This window comes from Neoarius graeffei, chromosome 16, assembly GCF_027579695.1.
Source record: "Neoarius graeffei isolate fNeoGra1 chromosome 16, fNeoGra1.pri, whole genome shotgun sequence".
NCBI classification, from domain to species: domain Eukaryota; kingdom Metazoa; phylum Chordata; class Actinopteri; order Siluriformes; family Ariidae; genus Neoarius; species Neoarius graeffei.
In genome coordinates this window covers 9519886-9537230 of record NC_083584.1, presented here as the reverse complement: position 1 = coordinate 9537230, position 17345 = coordinate 9519886, and the positions used below count along the sequence as shown (strand labels likewise).

The 17345-nt window shown below is 42.5% G+C and overlaps 1 protein-coding gene across 1 annotated transcript in view; it reads left to right on the top strand.

Annotated features, from left to right (window-relative positions):
• Window positions 1-4270: 4270 nt before the first annotated feature.
• Window positions 4271-17345, top strand: part of tbcd (tubulin folding cofactor D) — a 152525-nt gene continuing 139450 nt past the window's right edge. Inside the window, exon 1 of the mRNA XM_060942474.1 lies at window positions 4271-4689. Coding sequence (XP_060798457.1) covers window positions 4503-4689 — 187 coding nt within the window. The 5' untranslated portion in view covers window positions 4271-4502. The remainder of the gene's footprint in view (window positions 4690-17345) is intronic.

Below are 17345 nucleotides of genomic sequence, written 5' to 3'. Positions count from 1 at the left end.
CCATGGGCGAAAACGCACGAAATTTGGCACCAGTTCCGAGAATTGCCACCGCTACTCAGAACCAGAAGCCCAAACTTGGCTGGGCCTCAGGGCCTCTATAGCGCCCCCTAAGTCGTTGTGATTTTGGCCTCCCGCTTTACGGTGCCTGGGTGCCTTGTAGTTTGTAGTAGTGGCATGCCATTTGGTACGCATATGTATCTCACTAAGCCGGACAAAAATGTCATGCCAATGCATTAGCCACGCCCAACAGGAAGTGAGGTAATTTCACTTTTGTGCGAAATGCATGGCCACGAAGACGGCGCAACTCCTCCTAGACCGTTCATAGGAGTGTCACCAAAATTGATACACCATCTACAGACATGGCTGACAAAAGTTAATAAATACGTTTCACGTAGGATAAACCGTTCAGAAGTTATACGTCAATCAATTTTCGATGCAAAATTTTACATGCTTAAAAATTCATAACAAATCTTCTGATTGCTCAAAACTGCTCATACTTCACACGCAGATCACTCATTGGGTTTCTGACATGTTACCCAATTTCTGTGATATTTCGCCACTGGGGGCGCTATTTTTGGGCAAAAATTCCAATCTTTCCTCAAATTTGGTCAAACTTCACGGCCACCCTCATACTTCCTCCCACGTCATGTATACCACGTTTTGGAAATTTTCGTCCATGGGGGGCGCTGTTTTTGGCCGACGCAATTGCTCCAAAACGGGTTTTTGGTAAATAATTCCATAATGCTTTTCCTTCACACCACTACCTTGTGATAGTACGTTGCTGTTGTAGACACTTATTTTTCCAACTCATAATCGCTCATGTACAGCATAGCACCACCTACTGACATGGGAAAAACCAAAACATTTATTCTTCAAAAATCTATATCTCATCTTCTATTTACTGAATCTTGATCAAACTTGATACGCACACTCTTAACAGGTCACCTGACATATCTCCCAAATTTTGTGACCTTTTGCCACTGGGGGCGCTGTTTTAAGGCAAAAATTTATATCTCGGCTTCTGATTGGTCAAACTTGATCAAACTTGACAAAACAACTCTTCATAGGTCCCTTGACATGTATACCAAATTTGGTGAACTTTCACCACTGGGGGCGCTCATTGCGCTGTAGCAGTTGCAGGAGAGGTGTTTACAATCATGAGGCACCAGGAGTATGTTGTTTTGGTTGCCTTAAACACACATGACTTGTGGGGAATGGGTAGGCAGTCGGGAGCAAGTGTTGTAGCGTTACATACAGACTAATAGATGTCTAACAGAAGACAATCCTATGTAGCTATAGCTTGGTGACTGATGAGGTAAATACATTAATTTGGTTGGGAAGCCATGGCATAAAATGTTCTGTCCATGACAACATCTCAGCGCACCGTGTACTCCGTGTCCAATTCTGTGCTTTGTCGCCATTGTGGGAGTAATGTCTCTTGCCAAAGAAGCTGTGGAAGGTTTTTCGCAGGAACGCATGCCCCCGCCCCCCTTGGCCGCTGGCGCGAGGGCCCGTCGAGGCCGCTTGCGGCTTTAATGTAATTCTACATCTGTCCAAGTTGTTTTATACACAAGAATAGAATCCTAAAATCAGCCCCCAAATTTGTTTATTTCTTGAATGAATTTAAATTGTACTTAAGAACCTTAATTTGTAAAAGGAGCAAAAGCAGAAGGATTGTATGATTTTTTTTTTTTTTTAAACATTTTCCTGCTGAATTAGATAACTGAGAAAGCATGGGCATCTTTAGCTACAGCATTTCCTCCATAATTTATTTTCAGTTTTGTATAACAAGCTGTTTATACTCGATCTTTACTAGCTTGTTCACTTTGCTAATTTCTCAGTTCTTCCCTGTGTTTAATAGGACGATAACAGGATGATGTTGCCAAATTTGGTTTTGTACTTCTCATCTCGTCTCATTATCTGTAGCCGCTTTATCCTGTTCTACAGGGTCGCAGGCAAGCTGGAGCCTATCCCAGCTGACTACGGGCAAAAGGCGGGGTACACCCTGGACAAGTCGTCAGGTCATCACAGGGCTGACACATAGACACAGACAACCATTCACACTCACATTCACACCTACGCTCAATTTAGAGTCACCAGTTAACCTAACCTGCATGTCTTTGGACTGTGGGGGAAACCGGAGCACCCGGAGGAAACCCACGCGGACACGGGGAGAACATGCAAACTCCACACAGAAAGGCCCTCGCCGGCCCCGGGGCTCGAACCCAGGACCTTCTTGCTGTGAGGCGATAGCGCTAACCACTACACCACCGTGCCGCCCGGAGAGGAAATTAAGAGTGGAAAAGAAGAAGGGAAAAAAAGGGGCTAAACAGAGGCTACTTTGAAGAATCTAAAATATGAAACTTTTTGTTCGTCATATGTGTGCCAGATGTTGTTTCATCATTCTGATGTCTTCAGTGTTGTCCTGCAGTGTTGAAAATGGTCAAAATATCCATTTGGAATGGAACTGAATGGAATGATTTGGTAAAATTCATTCATACAAAAGTATAAAAATAGCACAAGTATAAATACACTTATTTCCAACATGGTCCTCTTGATGATAGCAGGCAATAATAAGAATGTATAAATTTAACAATAATACTAATGAGAGTGTAGAAATATAACTATTATATAAAATGCATATATTTACCACGAATGAGGAGTAGGGGTGCACAAACTTTTGACTGGTATAGTAGAGACACTACAAATCACGGATGCTGTATTTTAAAAAAAAAAAAAAAAAAGATTTATTTTGCAGTTTAAAAAAATGAAAAAAAAAATCCCCCTCTTCCCTTTGTTCATTACACAAATCTTATTCACTTTCTGTGCACTACTGTTATTTTGTACAGCCTTTTTTGTTGGTATGATCTCATCATCTGTAGCCGCTTTATCCTTCTACAGGGTCGCAGGCAAGCTGGAGCCTATCCCAGCTGACTACGGGTGAAAGGCGGGGTACACCCTGGACAAGTCACCAGGTCATCACAGGGCCGACACATAGACACAGACAACCATTCACACTCACATTCACACCTACGGTCAATTTAGAGTCACCAGTTAACCTAACCTGCATGTCTTTGGACTGTGGGGGAAACCGGAGCACCCGGAGGAAACCCACGCGGACACGGGGAGAACATGCAAACTCCACACAGAAAGGCCCTCGCCGGCCACGGGGCTCGAACCCAGGACCTTCTTGCTGTGAGGCAACAGCGCTAACCACTACACCACCGTGCCGCCCCTGTTGGTATGATTTAAAAAATAAATAAATAAAAGTTTTTCCTCCTATAATTCTAAAAGTCTGTTAAGTTGTTGACTAGTTTACATGTTGTGGAGAGGAAAGTTATGGTAAAGACCTGAGCTGAAGAAAATGCATAAATTATAATGGGGGGGGGGGAATCAGTAGAAAATTTTCCCCTGTTCCAGAAGAAGGTAAAACAGCACTTTTTTAATATTCTATTTGATGAGGATGAGATGCTGGCCTCTTCTGCCCCTCGGACCTGCTTGATCCATCCTGGTGCCCTGTGTCTGGTCGGAGTTTTATCGCACCGCTCCTGTGAAGGACGGCCCCATGAGGACAGTTGAGGGTTATACCTGTTAAAACTGTTAATATTATAGTCAGGCTGTCTGTTGTTGCCCAAATGAGGATGGGTTCCCTTTTGAGTCTGGTTCCTCTCGAGGTTTCTTCCTCATGTCGTCTGAGGGAGTTTTTCCTTGCCACCGTCGCCACAGGCTTGCTCATTGGGGATAGATTAGGGATAAAATTAGCTCATGTTTTAAGTCGTTCAAATTCTGTAAAGCTGCTTTGCGACAATGTTTATTGTTAAAAGCGCTATACAAATAAACTTGATTTGATGAGGAAGCAGCAGATTCTGTATTTTTAGTTTCTATATTCTTTAATTTTATTCTTTATTTATTATTTTATTATTATGTTTTTTCTATTATTATTATTATTATTAACATTATCAATATTGTTCAGTATTATTTGTTATGGTATTAGTTTTCATATTTTTGCTATGCTTCCCCATATATAGTTATACAGTATTGTCAAATTTTTTTGTGTTATTTTTTAATTATGTGTAGCTATTTTTTGTCTGTGATAAGGGACCACGATGGAAACAAGTATTTATGCTTTTTTGTGTCACCCCTGCCACACCTGTACCGTTTTTATTATACGTTTATGGCCAAATAAACTAAACTAAAAAACGCGTTTTTGTAAGGACGAGAAGAACACTCTAGGCTTCCGTACGCCGGCGTGACGTCACTAAGCTGCGCCAAAACAGAGTGCAGAGAGGATGCGAAGATAAGAAATGTTCGGCTTCTGTTAAATCGTGATTTGGTTTCAGAGACCGGAAGCGCACTGGGGATCATTTTCAAAGCCTGGACATTTAAAGAAAACTGAAAATACAAGTTTAAAGTGCTGACAGGAAGCTTAGAGGAGGATTAAAAACAAACAGCCTCGCGCCTGACCTGGACACGGAGAGGTTGTGCGACAGTGTGGAGACACCATGACGCTGGCAGATGTGGAAAGCGGCGTGAACGGAGACGATGGAGCAGGAGAATCCGGCGTCATATCCAGCGCCAGCCTGCTGGCTGCGTTCACAGAGAGCGCTGAGGTCCGGACCCTGATCTCCAGCCTGGTGGAGCTGCAGGAGGACTCCGCGGCCCAGGAGTCCACCATCCAGAGATTCGTGGGTGAGAACTTCCTCCTCCATGTCCTCATCATAAATGCCTGCTGTGGTTGATTAGTGCGCACTGACTCGGGTGTAGTGACCATTACAGGCTGCGGAACCAGCAGGAGGATTTGGGATGGAGCCAGGTGTTCAGGTGTACCTGACCACGCCCCTTTCCCTTTCTCCACCCCACCCCCCCATGCACACTCAACACAACAACAACAAATGACTTTATATGCTTAGATGTTCTAAAGAACATCTCATCTCATTATCTGTAGCCGCTTTATCCTTCTACAGGGTCGCAGGCGAGCTGGAGCCTATCCCAGCTGACTACGGGCGAAAGGCGGGGTACACCCTGGACAAGTTGCCAGGTCATCACAGGGAGGACTCCCTAAAGTGAATGACGCATGAAATGGAATGACAGGTAGTAAATTTGAACAATAAATGGTCCCTTGTCATTCAGATTCTTACAAATGGAATAACGATTGAAATCTTTAGTTTTCTGGCGGCACGGTGGTGTAGTGGTTAGCACTGTTGCCTCACAGCAAGAAGGTCCTGGGTTCGAGCCCCGGGGCCGGCGAGGGCCTTTCTGTGCGGAGTTTGCATGTTCTCCCCATGTCCGCGTGGGTTTCCTCCGGGTGCTCCGGTTTCCCCCACAGTCCAAAGACATGCAGGTTAGGTTAACTGGTGACTCTAAATTGAGCGTAGGTGTGAATGTGAGTGTGAATGGTTGTCTGTGTCTATGTGTCAGCCCTGTGATGACCTGGCGACTTGTCCAGGGTGTACCCCGCCTTTCGCCCGTAGTCAGCTGGGATAGGCTCCAGCTTGCCTGCGACCCTGTAGAAGGATAAAGCGGCTAGAGATAATGAGATGAGAATGAGATGAGATCTTTAGTTTTCGACCTCCCTAGGATAAGATAAGTGGGTGCTTGGTGGGATATCAGCTTTTACAAATGGAATGACAGGGTTTCTATATGTATTGACTTACTTTGAGCTAATGTTGTCAGTGATATCACCTTTTACAAATGGAATGATAAGGTTTCTAGGTGGAATGACATACTTTGAGGCAATGTTATCAGTGATATCAAATTAACAAATGGAATGACATTGTTTTTAGGGTTAGGTTATAGGTGATATCACTGATAACATTGCCTCAGAGTATGTCATTCCACCTAAAAACACTGTCATTCCATTTGTAAAAGGTGATATCACTGATGACATAACCTAAAAGTATGTCATTCCACTTAGAAACAATGTCATTCCATTTCATGAGCTGAAAGCATGTCATTCCACCTACATTTCAATCGTTATTCCATTTATAAGAATCTGAATGACAAGGGACCATTTATTGTTCAAATCACTAGCTGTCATTCCATTTCATGCGTCATTCACTTTAGGGAGTCCCTCACAGGGCTGACACTAGGGCTGTGCCGATAGACGATGCCATCGTCCATCGACGATGGTGGTCATCCATCACGATGGAGAGCCACCATCGTGATACCACGCCCCCTCCTGTCATAGGCAAGGCAAGTTTATTTATATAGCACATTTCATACACAGTGGCAGTTCAATGTGCTTTACAGAAGTAAAAGCAGAACAGTAAACAATAGAAAATAAAATTACATCAAGTAATTGGGGAAGAAAAATAATAAGAATTAAACAATAGTAGAAATTAAATTAATAAACTGAAATAAAGTTAATCAGCCTCGAGATTAATTATTATTATGGGTTTAACTCATAAAGCGCGCTCTTCCTGTGGCTCTTCCACGAGGATCACCAAATAAAATCGTCCCGCAGACAAAATCTACGAGGATCACCAAAAATCATCCCGCAGACAAAATCTACGAGGATCACAGTAACAAAGAATTAAAGTAAAAGTAAAATCACTAAAATCCAAGATTAAAAAGAAATTAAAATAAAGAAAGTAAAATCATTAAAATAAAAATTAAAATAAATTATGTTAAAGGAAATTAATTACTTAGGTAAAAATTAATCAAGTGAAAGCATCTGAAAACAGCTTTGTCTTGAGCCTGGATTTAAAACTAACAACACTCGGAGCATTTTTGATCTCATCTGGAAGTTGGTTCCAAAGCTTAGCAGCATAGCAACTAAAGGCTGCTTCACCAACCACACTTCGTTTTGACAGCTGGTATTACTAGCAAGTTTTTCTCCTGTGATCTTAGGCTACGTTCACACTGCAGGCTGAAGTGACTCAAATCCGATCTTTTCGCCCATATGTGACCTGTATCCGATCTTTTATTGACAATATGAACGACACAGATCCGATTTTTTCAAATCCGACCCAGGCCGTTTGGATATGTGGTCCTAATTCCGATTCCTATCCGCTCTTTTCATATGCGACTTCAGTCTGAACCGCCAGGTCGCATTCATCCGACTTACACGTCATCAACAAGCCACAAACGTCACTATTCTGCGCTGAAGTAGGCGGCAGGTCTCTCAAAAAAAGTTACAACAACATGGCGCATAATCACGGGCGCAGATAGAGGGTGGGACGAGTCATATTTAAATTCACCTCGTTCGGTCCCCCCTACTTATAGGGAGGAAAAAACGTCTATGCTGTCTTTCTTTGCATAAGGCAAACCTCACGGAAAAATCAAAAGACTAATTACCATTCGGTTTATTGAGGTGCACAGCAGTGTATACATATAGTTGCAACAACTCACATAAAACAAAGACTGATATTCGGTTGGTTGAGCTGCGCAGACTGCACAGGTTGCGAGCTCGAGCTTGGTTGCTATGGTTACTAACAACAAGTTTGACAGGCATATCGGGGTTGGGGTTGGTTTGCTGGCAGCTTTGTCCCCCCCAGTTTTTTGTCCCCCCCAGTTCAAAAAACGTATCTGCGCCCCTGCGCATGACATCAATGCGAGGGACGCTTCGGGCTGTGAAGGTTCTGAATCTTCTCAATGGAAGGACGCAGAGGTTAGGGAGCTGATTTCCATTTGGGGGGATACAGCTATTCAAGCTAGATTGGATGAGTCATACCGCAACCGGGCGGTTTTACTTCCTTAAACACTGGCCATGCTCACTGCATGTGACGTCGTCGTATCCTGCAATGCGCATGTGGAACACTTTTAGGTCGCTTTTCGTTCATACTGAGGATCACATACAAGTCGCATATATTTGTTAATGTGAACGACCTCACAAAAAAATCGGATTTCACAAAAAAATCGGAATTAAGCATTAAGCCTTGCAGTGTGAACGTAGCGTTAGAGACCTAGTTGATGATGAAAAAGATGAAAGACTCAGGATTACCACTATTCTTGACACAAAAGGGATTAAAACTAAAGATATGGTTAAAAATCTTGGTGTTTTCATTGACAGCGAGCTAAACTTTGACAGTCACATGAAAGCAATCACTAAAACGGCATTTTATCACCTAAAAAACATTTCCAAACTAAGAGGACTTATGTCAAAAAATGATCTGGAAAAACTGATACATGCCTTCATCTCTAGTAGGGTTGATTACTGCAATGGCCTTTTCACAGGCCTGCCAAAAAAGACCATCAAACGACTTCAGCTGGTTCAAAATGCAGCGGCGAGGGTTCTCACACGAACAAAAAGAACAGAGCACATTACTCCAATTCTAAGGTCCCTTCACTGGCTTCCAGTAAGCTACAGAATTGACTTTAAAGCATTGCTGCTGGTGTACAAATCTCTAAATGGTCCAGGGCCCAATTACCTCTCTGATATGTTGCAGCGGCCTAACCCAATCAGATCTACCAGATCGCAACAGAAAAATTTACTATTAAAACCAGTTGTTAAAACAAAGTGTGGTGAAGCAGCTTTTAGCTACTATGCAGTGCAGCTATGGAACCAACTGCCAGAGGACATTAAAAATGCTCCTGCTGTTGGCAGCTTCAAATCTAGGTTAAAGACCAAGCTGTTTTCAGATGCTTTCTGTTAAATAATTAATATTTTTTACATTTTTTATAATCTTTACTTTCTCTGCATGTTTTAAATTTACTTTAACTTTATTCTATTTTATTCTGCTGGTTTCTTTTTCTTTTTCTCCTTTTTCTTTTTGGCATTTTATTATTTTATTTCTACTATTGTTTAATTCTTATTATTTTCTTTTAATTCTTTTAATTCTTTGAATTAATTGTTTTAGAATAAAAATAAAATTATTTTATGTAATTTTATTTCTCTATTGTTTACTGTTTTTGTTTTTACTTCTGTAAAGCACATTGAACTGCCATTGTGTATGAAATGTGCTATATAAATAGACTTGCCTTGCCTTGCCTAGTTGGTGCATATAATTGAAACATATCCAGTAGGTAGCTGGGTCCCATCCCATTTAATGTTTTAAATAGAAGAAGTAGTGCTTTAAAGTCAATTCTATTGAGGTATTTCACTCACGTGACCAAGTCATGTGATGCTGCCATTTTGGACGTCACGGCTCGAATCAGTTTGAATGCGAGGAAGGCGACAAACGAAAAACATAAAAGAAAAAGGAGCGAGATGCAGAAAGCACCTTCACTATCCAGCGACGTAGGGCATTTACAGGGCGAGCAGAGGGAGAGGTATTTGCAAAAATTGAGGTTAGCAGGCTTAGAGAACGACGTTTACCTGCTTCCACCAGGATTGTTCACTGACGTACGGAAGTACACGAAGCCCTCGTCTTTACCTGACTTCGGCCCACATGATCTGTATACCTATGTCGTTAAAAACCCATCGCCATACACAGGTATTGATCTGAAAGCGTATAAGAGTTTGGATGCCTACAAATGTTTTGTGTCAGGCTGGGTAACATGCCTACATCAGCGGGTCGTCCCTGGAGCCGGTGGTCGCCATCTTATTACAGCTAAGGTTTGTTCACATTTTCATTTACTTTCGGTCCTCAGGATAAACAAAATGTTATTAAATGTCATTGAAATAACTTCTTAGTCTGTTGAGACATGGCCCGTTATAAATTTGCTGTTACCAGGCAATGACTAAGAACTGTATTATTAGGGTCGGTGTAGTTGTAGCAGTGTATTAGCAACTAGCTGTTAGCACTAGCTAATGTCAACAACATCGTAGCTGGTATGTTACTGTAGCAATGTTTACGTTCAGTCATTTGGATGACTGTTAAAACCTTTCAGTCTCAAGTTTTTCCTTTACTGGATTTACTAGTTTACTGAGCTAGCGCGCTCGGCCAAGCCGGGAGCCATCGCGCGCTCGCCGGCCAAGCCGGGAGCCAGCGCGCGCTCGCCGGCCAAGCCGGGAGCCAGCGCGCGCTCGCCGGCCAAGCCGGGAGCCAGCGCGCGCTCGCCGGCCAAGCCGGGAGCCAGCGCGCGCTCGCCGGCCAAGCCGGGAGCCAGCGCGCGCTAGCTCAGTAAACTAGTAAATCCAGTAAAGGAAAAACTTGAGACTGAAAGGTTTTAACAGTCATCCAAATGACTGAATGTAAACATTGCTACAGTAACATACTAGCTACTGTTGTTGACATTAGCTAGCTTGCCGTCCAAAATGGTGGACACCGGGGCATCACGTGACCCTGTGACGTCAGGTGAAATACCTCAATAGCTCACTGGGAGCCAGTGCAGAGACCTTAGGATTGGAGTGATATGGACGACCCTTTTTGTTCTTGTAAGAACCCTTGCTGCTGTATTTTGGATTAGTTGAAGCTCTTTGATGGTCTTTTTTGGAAGACCTGCGAAAAGGCTATTGCAGTAATCAACCCTACTGGAGATGAAAGCATGAATAAGTTTTTCTAGATCATGTTTTGACATGAGACCCCTGAGTTTAGAAATGTTTTTTAGGTGATAGAATGCAGGCTTTTTTACCACTTTCATATGACTGTTGAAGTTAAGTTCGCTGTCAATAAGGACACCAAGGTTTTTGACAGTATCCTTTGCTTTAAGCCCCTTAGTTTCAAGAACAGTGGCAATCCTAAGCCTTTCCTCCTTTTTGCCAAATATAATTGCTTCAGTTTTATCTGCGTTCAGCTGAAGAAAATTGTGAGACATCCATTTGTTAATTTGGTCAATGCGTCTATGAAGAGACTCAAGAGGGGCGTAGTCATTAGGTGACATAGCTAACTAAAGCTGAGTGTCATCTGCATAGCTATGGAAGTTTATTGAGTTATTCTTAATAAACATGCATACGGTATCATCTGGGCCTATTTAACCTAAAAAGTTAGTTTTTTGTTAGTTTAGTTAGTTAGTTTTGTTTAATATATAAATATTTTATATAACATAATTATATATAAATACATAATTATATAAATCATTATAAAGTAATATCCTATTACCGCTTGTTCACGTAGGCTATGGTGCAGGGACGTGCTAGTGAACATAACGTGTGGTTACACAAATACAGTATGCTACTAATAATACATTTTGACTTCATTTTTGAGCCTACACTATACTTTTAATGTAAAATTTGTCATGTTGTTCAAACAAATAGCCACTATTAACAGTCGGGAAATATTTCACCTTATCAAACGGCAGTGAAGCGCAGACTTCGGCAGAAGTCAAATAACTTTAATCTGGTAAATAGGCCTACTTTCAGACTCAAAATGGTCCACTCTAAGCCATAATGTCAAACCAAATGGAAGAATGAAAGTGATTCTGTGAACCGGTATTCGTGAAAAGATACAGTAGGCTGAACAACAAATCAAGTCTAACAGGAACGCACAAGCATGCGCTTAACGGTAGCCTACACAATTTAATTTAGGCATTAGGCATTAACCAGGCTTAGGCAGTAACTTTTTATTGTAAAAATGCTACAAAATAAATAGTCATGAACATGATTTTGTAAACGTATATTTATTTAAAGATGAACGATCAAGACGAAGAGAACCGGAACGTGCGCAGCACGAAATGCGCTCACAAAGTTTAACGTAGCCGGGCATTAACTTTTTACAGTGAAATTAAAGCTACCAAATATTCATGAAGTCGACTCAGTTAGCAAAGAACATCGATAAAAAAACGAGAGAGCCTGCGTTAATACAAGAACAAGTAAATAAATAACAATAATAGTAATAATAAAAATCAAAATCAAGAAAACGCAGGCAGTCCGAAGCAATTTAACCTAATGGGTTAACAGTGCAGGCGATGGTCACCATGTTTAAATGTCAAGGTTTCTGGCCAAAAATACTAGCATGTTTACTTTTGGCCCTTTTCCACGACCCTTTTTCAGCTCGCTTCAGCTCGCTTCAGCCCGACACGGCTCGCGTTTCGACTACCAAAGAACAGCACGACTCAGCTCGCTTCAGCCCTGCTTAGCCCCTAAAACTCGCACGGTTTTGGAGTGGGGCTGAAGCGAGCCAAAGCGAGCCGAGTGAGGCTGGGGGCGTGAGCAGACACTCCCCTGTGCACTGATTGGTGAGGAGGAGTGTCCTCACATGCCCACACACGCCCCGCGAGCACGCTGGGATCTGTAAACACCGCAAACCCGGAAGAAGAAGAATTACGAATTACGAGAATTTCTGAAGCCTTATGCGCCTCGCCTCATCTATACGCTCTTGCCAGTATCTGTTGGCGTTGTCGGTGACAACAAGCCACAGCACCAAGACCAGCAACACTAACGACTCCATGTCCTCCATGTTTATTGTTTACTATCCGGGTTGTGAGACTACCGCTTAAAGGATCACTGATGTCACTGTTTGCGCTGCCTAACGATATCACGTGACATCCACCCACTTTCGCTAACTCCACCCAATGTGTCCACCCACTTCCAGCCAGCACGGTTCAGCGCGGTTGTAGTCGAAATGCAACTCCAACAGCCCCGCTCAGCTCGACTCAGCCCAAGTCAGCACGGCACGGCTCAGCCTGACTCAGCACGGCACGGCTCAGCCCAACTCAGCCTCGTTTGTAGTGGAAAAGCGGCATTTGTCTGGTTTTAATGAGCTGCGGATTGGGGTAACTGTACTACCCGCGGTGCTGAACACTCGTTCTGATGGAGTACTGGTGGCGCATATGCACAAATATTTACGTGCTAATCTTGCCATTAATGGAAGTCTTTTCTCGTTCCTTTTCCACCACATCAGTGGGTCCTCCCCCCATCAATGACAATTTCCTGCAGGTACATGGTCATTTCTGCCTCAGGCTTTTCTTCATCAGTAAGCGTTAGGGCTGTAACGATACACCCAACTCACGATTCGATTCGTATCGCGATTTTTGACCCACGATTCGATACGCCAACGATTTTTTTTAAAATGTTTTTTTAAAGTAGTAAATTTGACTTATTAACATTTACTTACTTACATTAACTATTTAATAACAAATAATTCAGACCACTGCAGAGAATGAGTAATATGTATGCAAAAATGAACAAATGTATATCCAAAGACTGTTTTATTTCTCAAAATAATACTGTTGAGCCGGAAGCTCTGGTTTTTTCGGTTCTGAAAAAGTCATTTTTCCAAATCGTGTAAATCCATTAAGATTTTTTTTTGGGGGGGTGGCTCTCTCACTGTCTCACTCTCATAGGGCCAATGATTTTCTGTGATCGCGGAAAACAGATGGAAATTACGGAATTTTTATGGTGAAACGTTGCTCGCGTGTCAAAATGTAACTGCCGCAGAAGGCTTCCGCCCAAGCAGACATGCCTTCAGTGTTGCCAGATATTGCTAACGTTTTCCACCCCAAAATATGTTCAAAACCAGCCAAAAAGCACCTAAACCCGCCCAATCTGGCAACACTGCATGCCTTTCCGGTCAGGTGATTGTGATTGGCTTGTGGCACACCTAGCCAGCCAATGAGCTTGCTTGTTTACAGATTCGCTCCCCGCGTCGCAACCAGAATGGCGACCGCTTAAAAGAAATGAATGCTCTGCCAGTGGCGAGTGTGGACGTTGCGTGACTCGCAGAAGATTGTCGCAGGTCGGCGAAAAAATGACTTACTAATAGATATAAAAAAATAAAAGTAATTTAAGTAAGTTTAAAATGTAATTTAAATAAAAAGTAAAGTATTCATAAATTGAAGTTTGGAAGCGCCTCTGTTTTTGGGCTGAGGAGAAGTTTGAAAGGGTGTACCGCGATTCTGCCTTCTTGTATCGCGATACGGATCGTGGCTCTGCGTATCGCGATTTCGATTTCGATATGCATATCGTTACAGCCCTAGTAAGCGTGGATGCTCTGGCTGCTGCTCTCTTCCCAAGAAGGCTGCCCAAAGACCCTCTCTTTTTCTTAGGCACTGCCGCGGCGCAGTCACCTGGTTCCTCCCCTTCATCATGTGACGGACCGGGTGTTGTAGCACCTGACAGCGACGGAACGATCTCTGTCACCATCTCTTCCATCAACTCAGATTTTGTGGCGTGAAGATCAAACATAGAAAATTAGATAGCCTAAATTTAAAGAGATAGTAGGCTATGGGATATAGTATCACAATTCTCAGCGCAATGGAATTTTTTTTTTCTTTACGTGCCAAAGCCTCGGATGAGTATCTAATACTTATAATAATACCCTGACAGGGGCATAATGCCCCCGACAACATAGCTCCTAGGATCATAATAATAATAATATATTTTATAATGTGGTATTAAAATCCCCCCCCCACGATATGATCGTCCATCACGATGTTTGCACTGTAAACATCGTCGATGCCAATTAAGGGGACATCGCACAGCCCTAGCTGACACATAGACACAGACAACCGTTCACATTCACACCTACGGTCAATTTAGAGTCACCAGTTAACCTGTAAAGGTTCCCCCAGCTGGAACGGCTTCTTCTCGAGACAAATGCCCTCGTGCCACCTACAGAATTCTGGAGCGAAAACACTGCGGACGAAAAACGGAGAACCAGAGATCGGTTTCACTGCTGTTTATTCACAGTTTTCTCGCCAAAGTTAAAATATTCCAAACATCCTTTTATACACGGGCGCAGATAGAGGGGGGGATGGGTGGGATTCGTCCCACCCAGATTTAAATTCACCTTGTTCGGTCCCCCCCACTTATAGGGAGGAAAAAACGTCTATGCTGTCTTTCTTTGCATAAGGCAAACCTCACGGAAAAATCAAAAGACTAATTACCATTCGGTTTATTGAGGTGCACAGCAGTACATGCATAGTTGCAACAACTCACATAAAACAAAGCAAAGACTGATATTCGGTTGGTTGAGCTGCGCAGACTGCACGGGTTGCGAGCTCGAGCTTGGTTGCTATGGTTACCCACAACAAGTTTGACAGGCATATCGGGGACAGCTCCTAGTTAGTTCAGGACCCCAACACGGCATGATGAAGGGTGCCAAACCGAAAAGGCAGAAAACGATTGCATTGTTTTTTTAAAAAAAAAAACGACTGTAAGTAAACTGTGCCTTACTTTATCATATCACCTTGCAATTTTTTGATAGTCTGTTCAAAGTAATGTCGTAGTGAAAGTAAAATCGTACGGAGTAGAGAAGCCTTTCTGGTAGCCTCCTTCTTTCGGTGGCAGCCTGTAGATACAGTGCTCAGAAGGCAGTTTTAATGTTTAATCTGGCGTTCCCTGCCATAATTTCAGCGAGCATATTGTTTCAGAAGGAAACTTTGCGAAGAGTTGTTGACTGACTGCCGCTCACGCAACACACAGGCATAGTTAGAAAGTCAGGATGCACTGGTTTACACTTTACACACACACACGTAGCCCAGCCACATGTTGGGGTTGGTTTGCTGGCAGCTTTGTCCCCCCCAGTTCAAAAAACGTATCTGCGCCCCTGCTTTTATAACATCCCAAAAAGCTGTTTTTGTGTGTTGTGTCTGTCGAATATGTGTGTGTGCACAGATGTGTGTGTGATGTGTGTGGCCTTGGCTATGTACGTGCGTGTAGAGGGGTGGGTGTAGGATGTGTGTGTGCGTATGTGAATGTGTGGATATCTTGTGCTAAGTCAGCAAATCACATCTTAATTCCAATGGAGTTCTAGCCTAGTAAACTAGACCCACCCGCCTAGCGGCCAAAATATTTTTGCATAGCGAGTGGGTCTAGCCTCGCACCATATAAACAAAAACACCCCGGGCATCAAATCGTGCCCGCCAATCACAACGCAAGGTTTTTGTTTGGATTCTTTGGGCGGGCTTTTGCAGGAGTGACGACAAAGCTGCGCGACGCTGGAGAAAGCGCAACAGGAAAGATGGCTACGGCTAGTGAACAGCGCGCGTTTGACTCCGCTTTGGAATCAGTTTTAGAAGAGTTAGACTTGGAGTTTTGGTTGAAACATGAGCAGGAAGAGGCTCTCCGCTCATTCCTTTTCAAGAAGGACGTTTTCGCTGTTTTGCCGACCGGCTATGGCAAAAGTCTGATCTACCAGCTGGCTCCGCTCGTAGCCAAAAGGATGGGGCTAGTTTGTGCAGTACGAAGAATTAATAAACAGCTTTGAAACATTACTTTTTGTTTCTTATTTTCCCGTTATTTTAAATTTAAGGGAAATTATTTCACCAAACACCACTAAATAAAAACTCTCAAAAACAGTTTAAGCAAACCCTTGAAAAACACTTGGAAAAAAATGAGTGTATGTGGTACAGACTCCAAACTTGTGGTCATTATCTCCAAACTTCTTAATATCTAGAAGCTGTTTATTAATTAATACGCATTTTGAAAAATTATTTATTTCAAGGCCTCCCCCACTGCTTTCTGTCGCTCTGACTACGTCACAGTCACTGTTGCGCTGATTGGTCAGAGCGTTGGCCTATACGCACAGAGACAGTTTGAAAGACAGCGGGTTGTTCCACCCACACCCCTTCGGAAATGTCTACGGATCGAGGCCAGACTAAATATTCACATTTAGTCTGGCTTGCCAGGCTAATGGAGTTCCTTAATTCCATTAATGTGTGTGTGTGTAAATGAAACCTTCAATCATAAGCAAAATAATATTTCTTATCAACGGATGTTGCAGCAATTCAGCATTTACGCACGTCAAAGCACGCGAGATGTTTTTACGACAATTTTAAACAAAGACATGTTTATGTCTAGTCTAGCAAAGAAGTGTGTCTCTTCTCCACTGGAGGAAGGTCAGGTTACACAGGAATAGTTTAAAATCACTGTTATAGTATTATTAAAATAATAAAGGATCTTAAAAAGCTCTAAAATATTAAAATCATAAAGTCTTAACACTTTGTGCAGCAATAAGGCTAATATAAATCTATAAAACTTGGCACATTTCTGATCAATAATACACATTTCATATCAAAATAATCAGAATGTTCTGATGACACGACAGCAATGTCCAGACAGAATGAAACCTTCAAACAATGTCTAGCTGAGACAGAAGGTCATCCCAACTGAACAGAATAAATCCCTACAACCCTGTCACAAAATAAATTACTGCCTTCTTGGTCAAGAATAAATACTTACAATTATTTATCCTTACAAAGGAATAAAACCTTACATAACCTAACCTGCATGTCTTTGGACTGTGGGGGAAACCGGAGCACCCGGAGGAAACCCACGCGGACACGGGGAGAACATGCAAACTCCACACAGAAAGGCCCTCGCCGGCCCCGGGGCTCGAACCCGGACCTTCTTGCTGTGAGGCGACAGCGCTAACCACTACACCACCGTGCTGCCCTAAAGAACCTTTAAGCTCATTAAAAATACAAAGACTTGTATGAATATGCATATATACTAGTGCATCTCAAAAAATTAGAATACCATGAAAAAGTTCCTTTTTTTCATAATTTAATTCAAAAAGGTAAACTTTTTTATATTCATTACATGTAAAGTAAAATATTTAAAGCCTTTTTTTGTTTTATTTTGA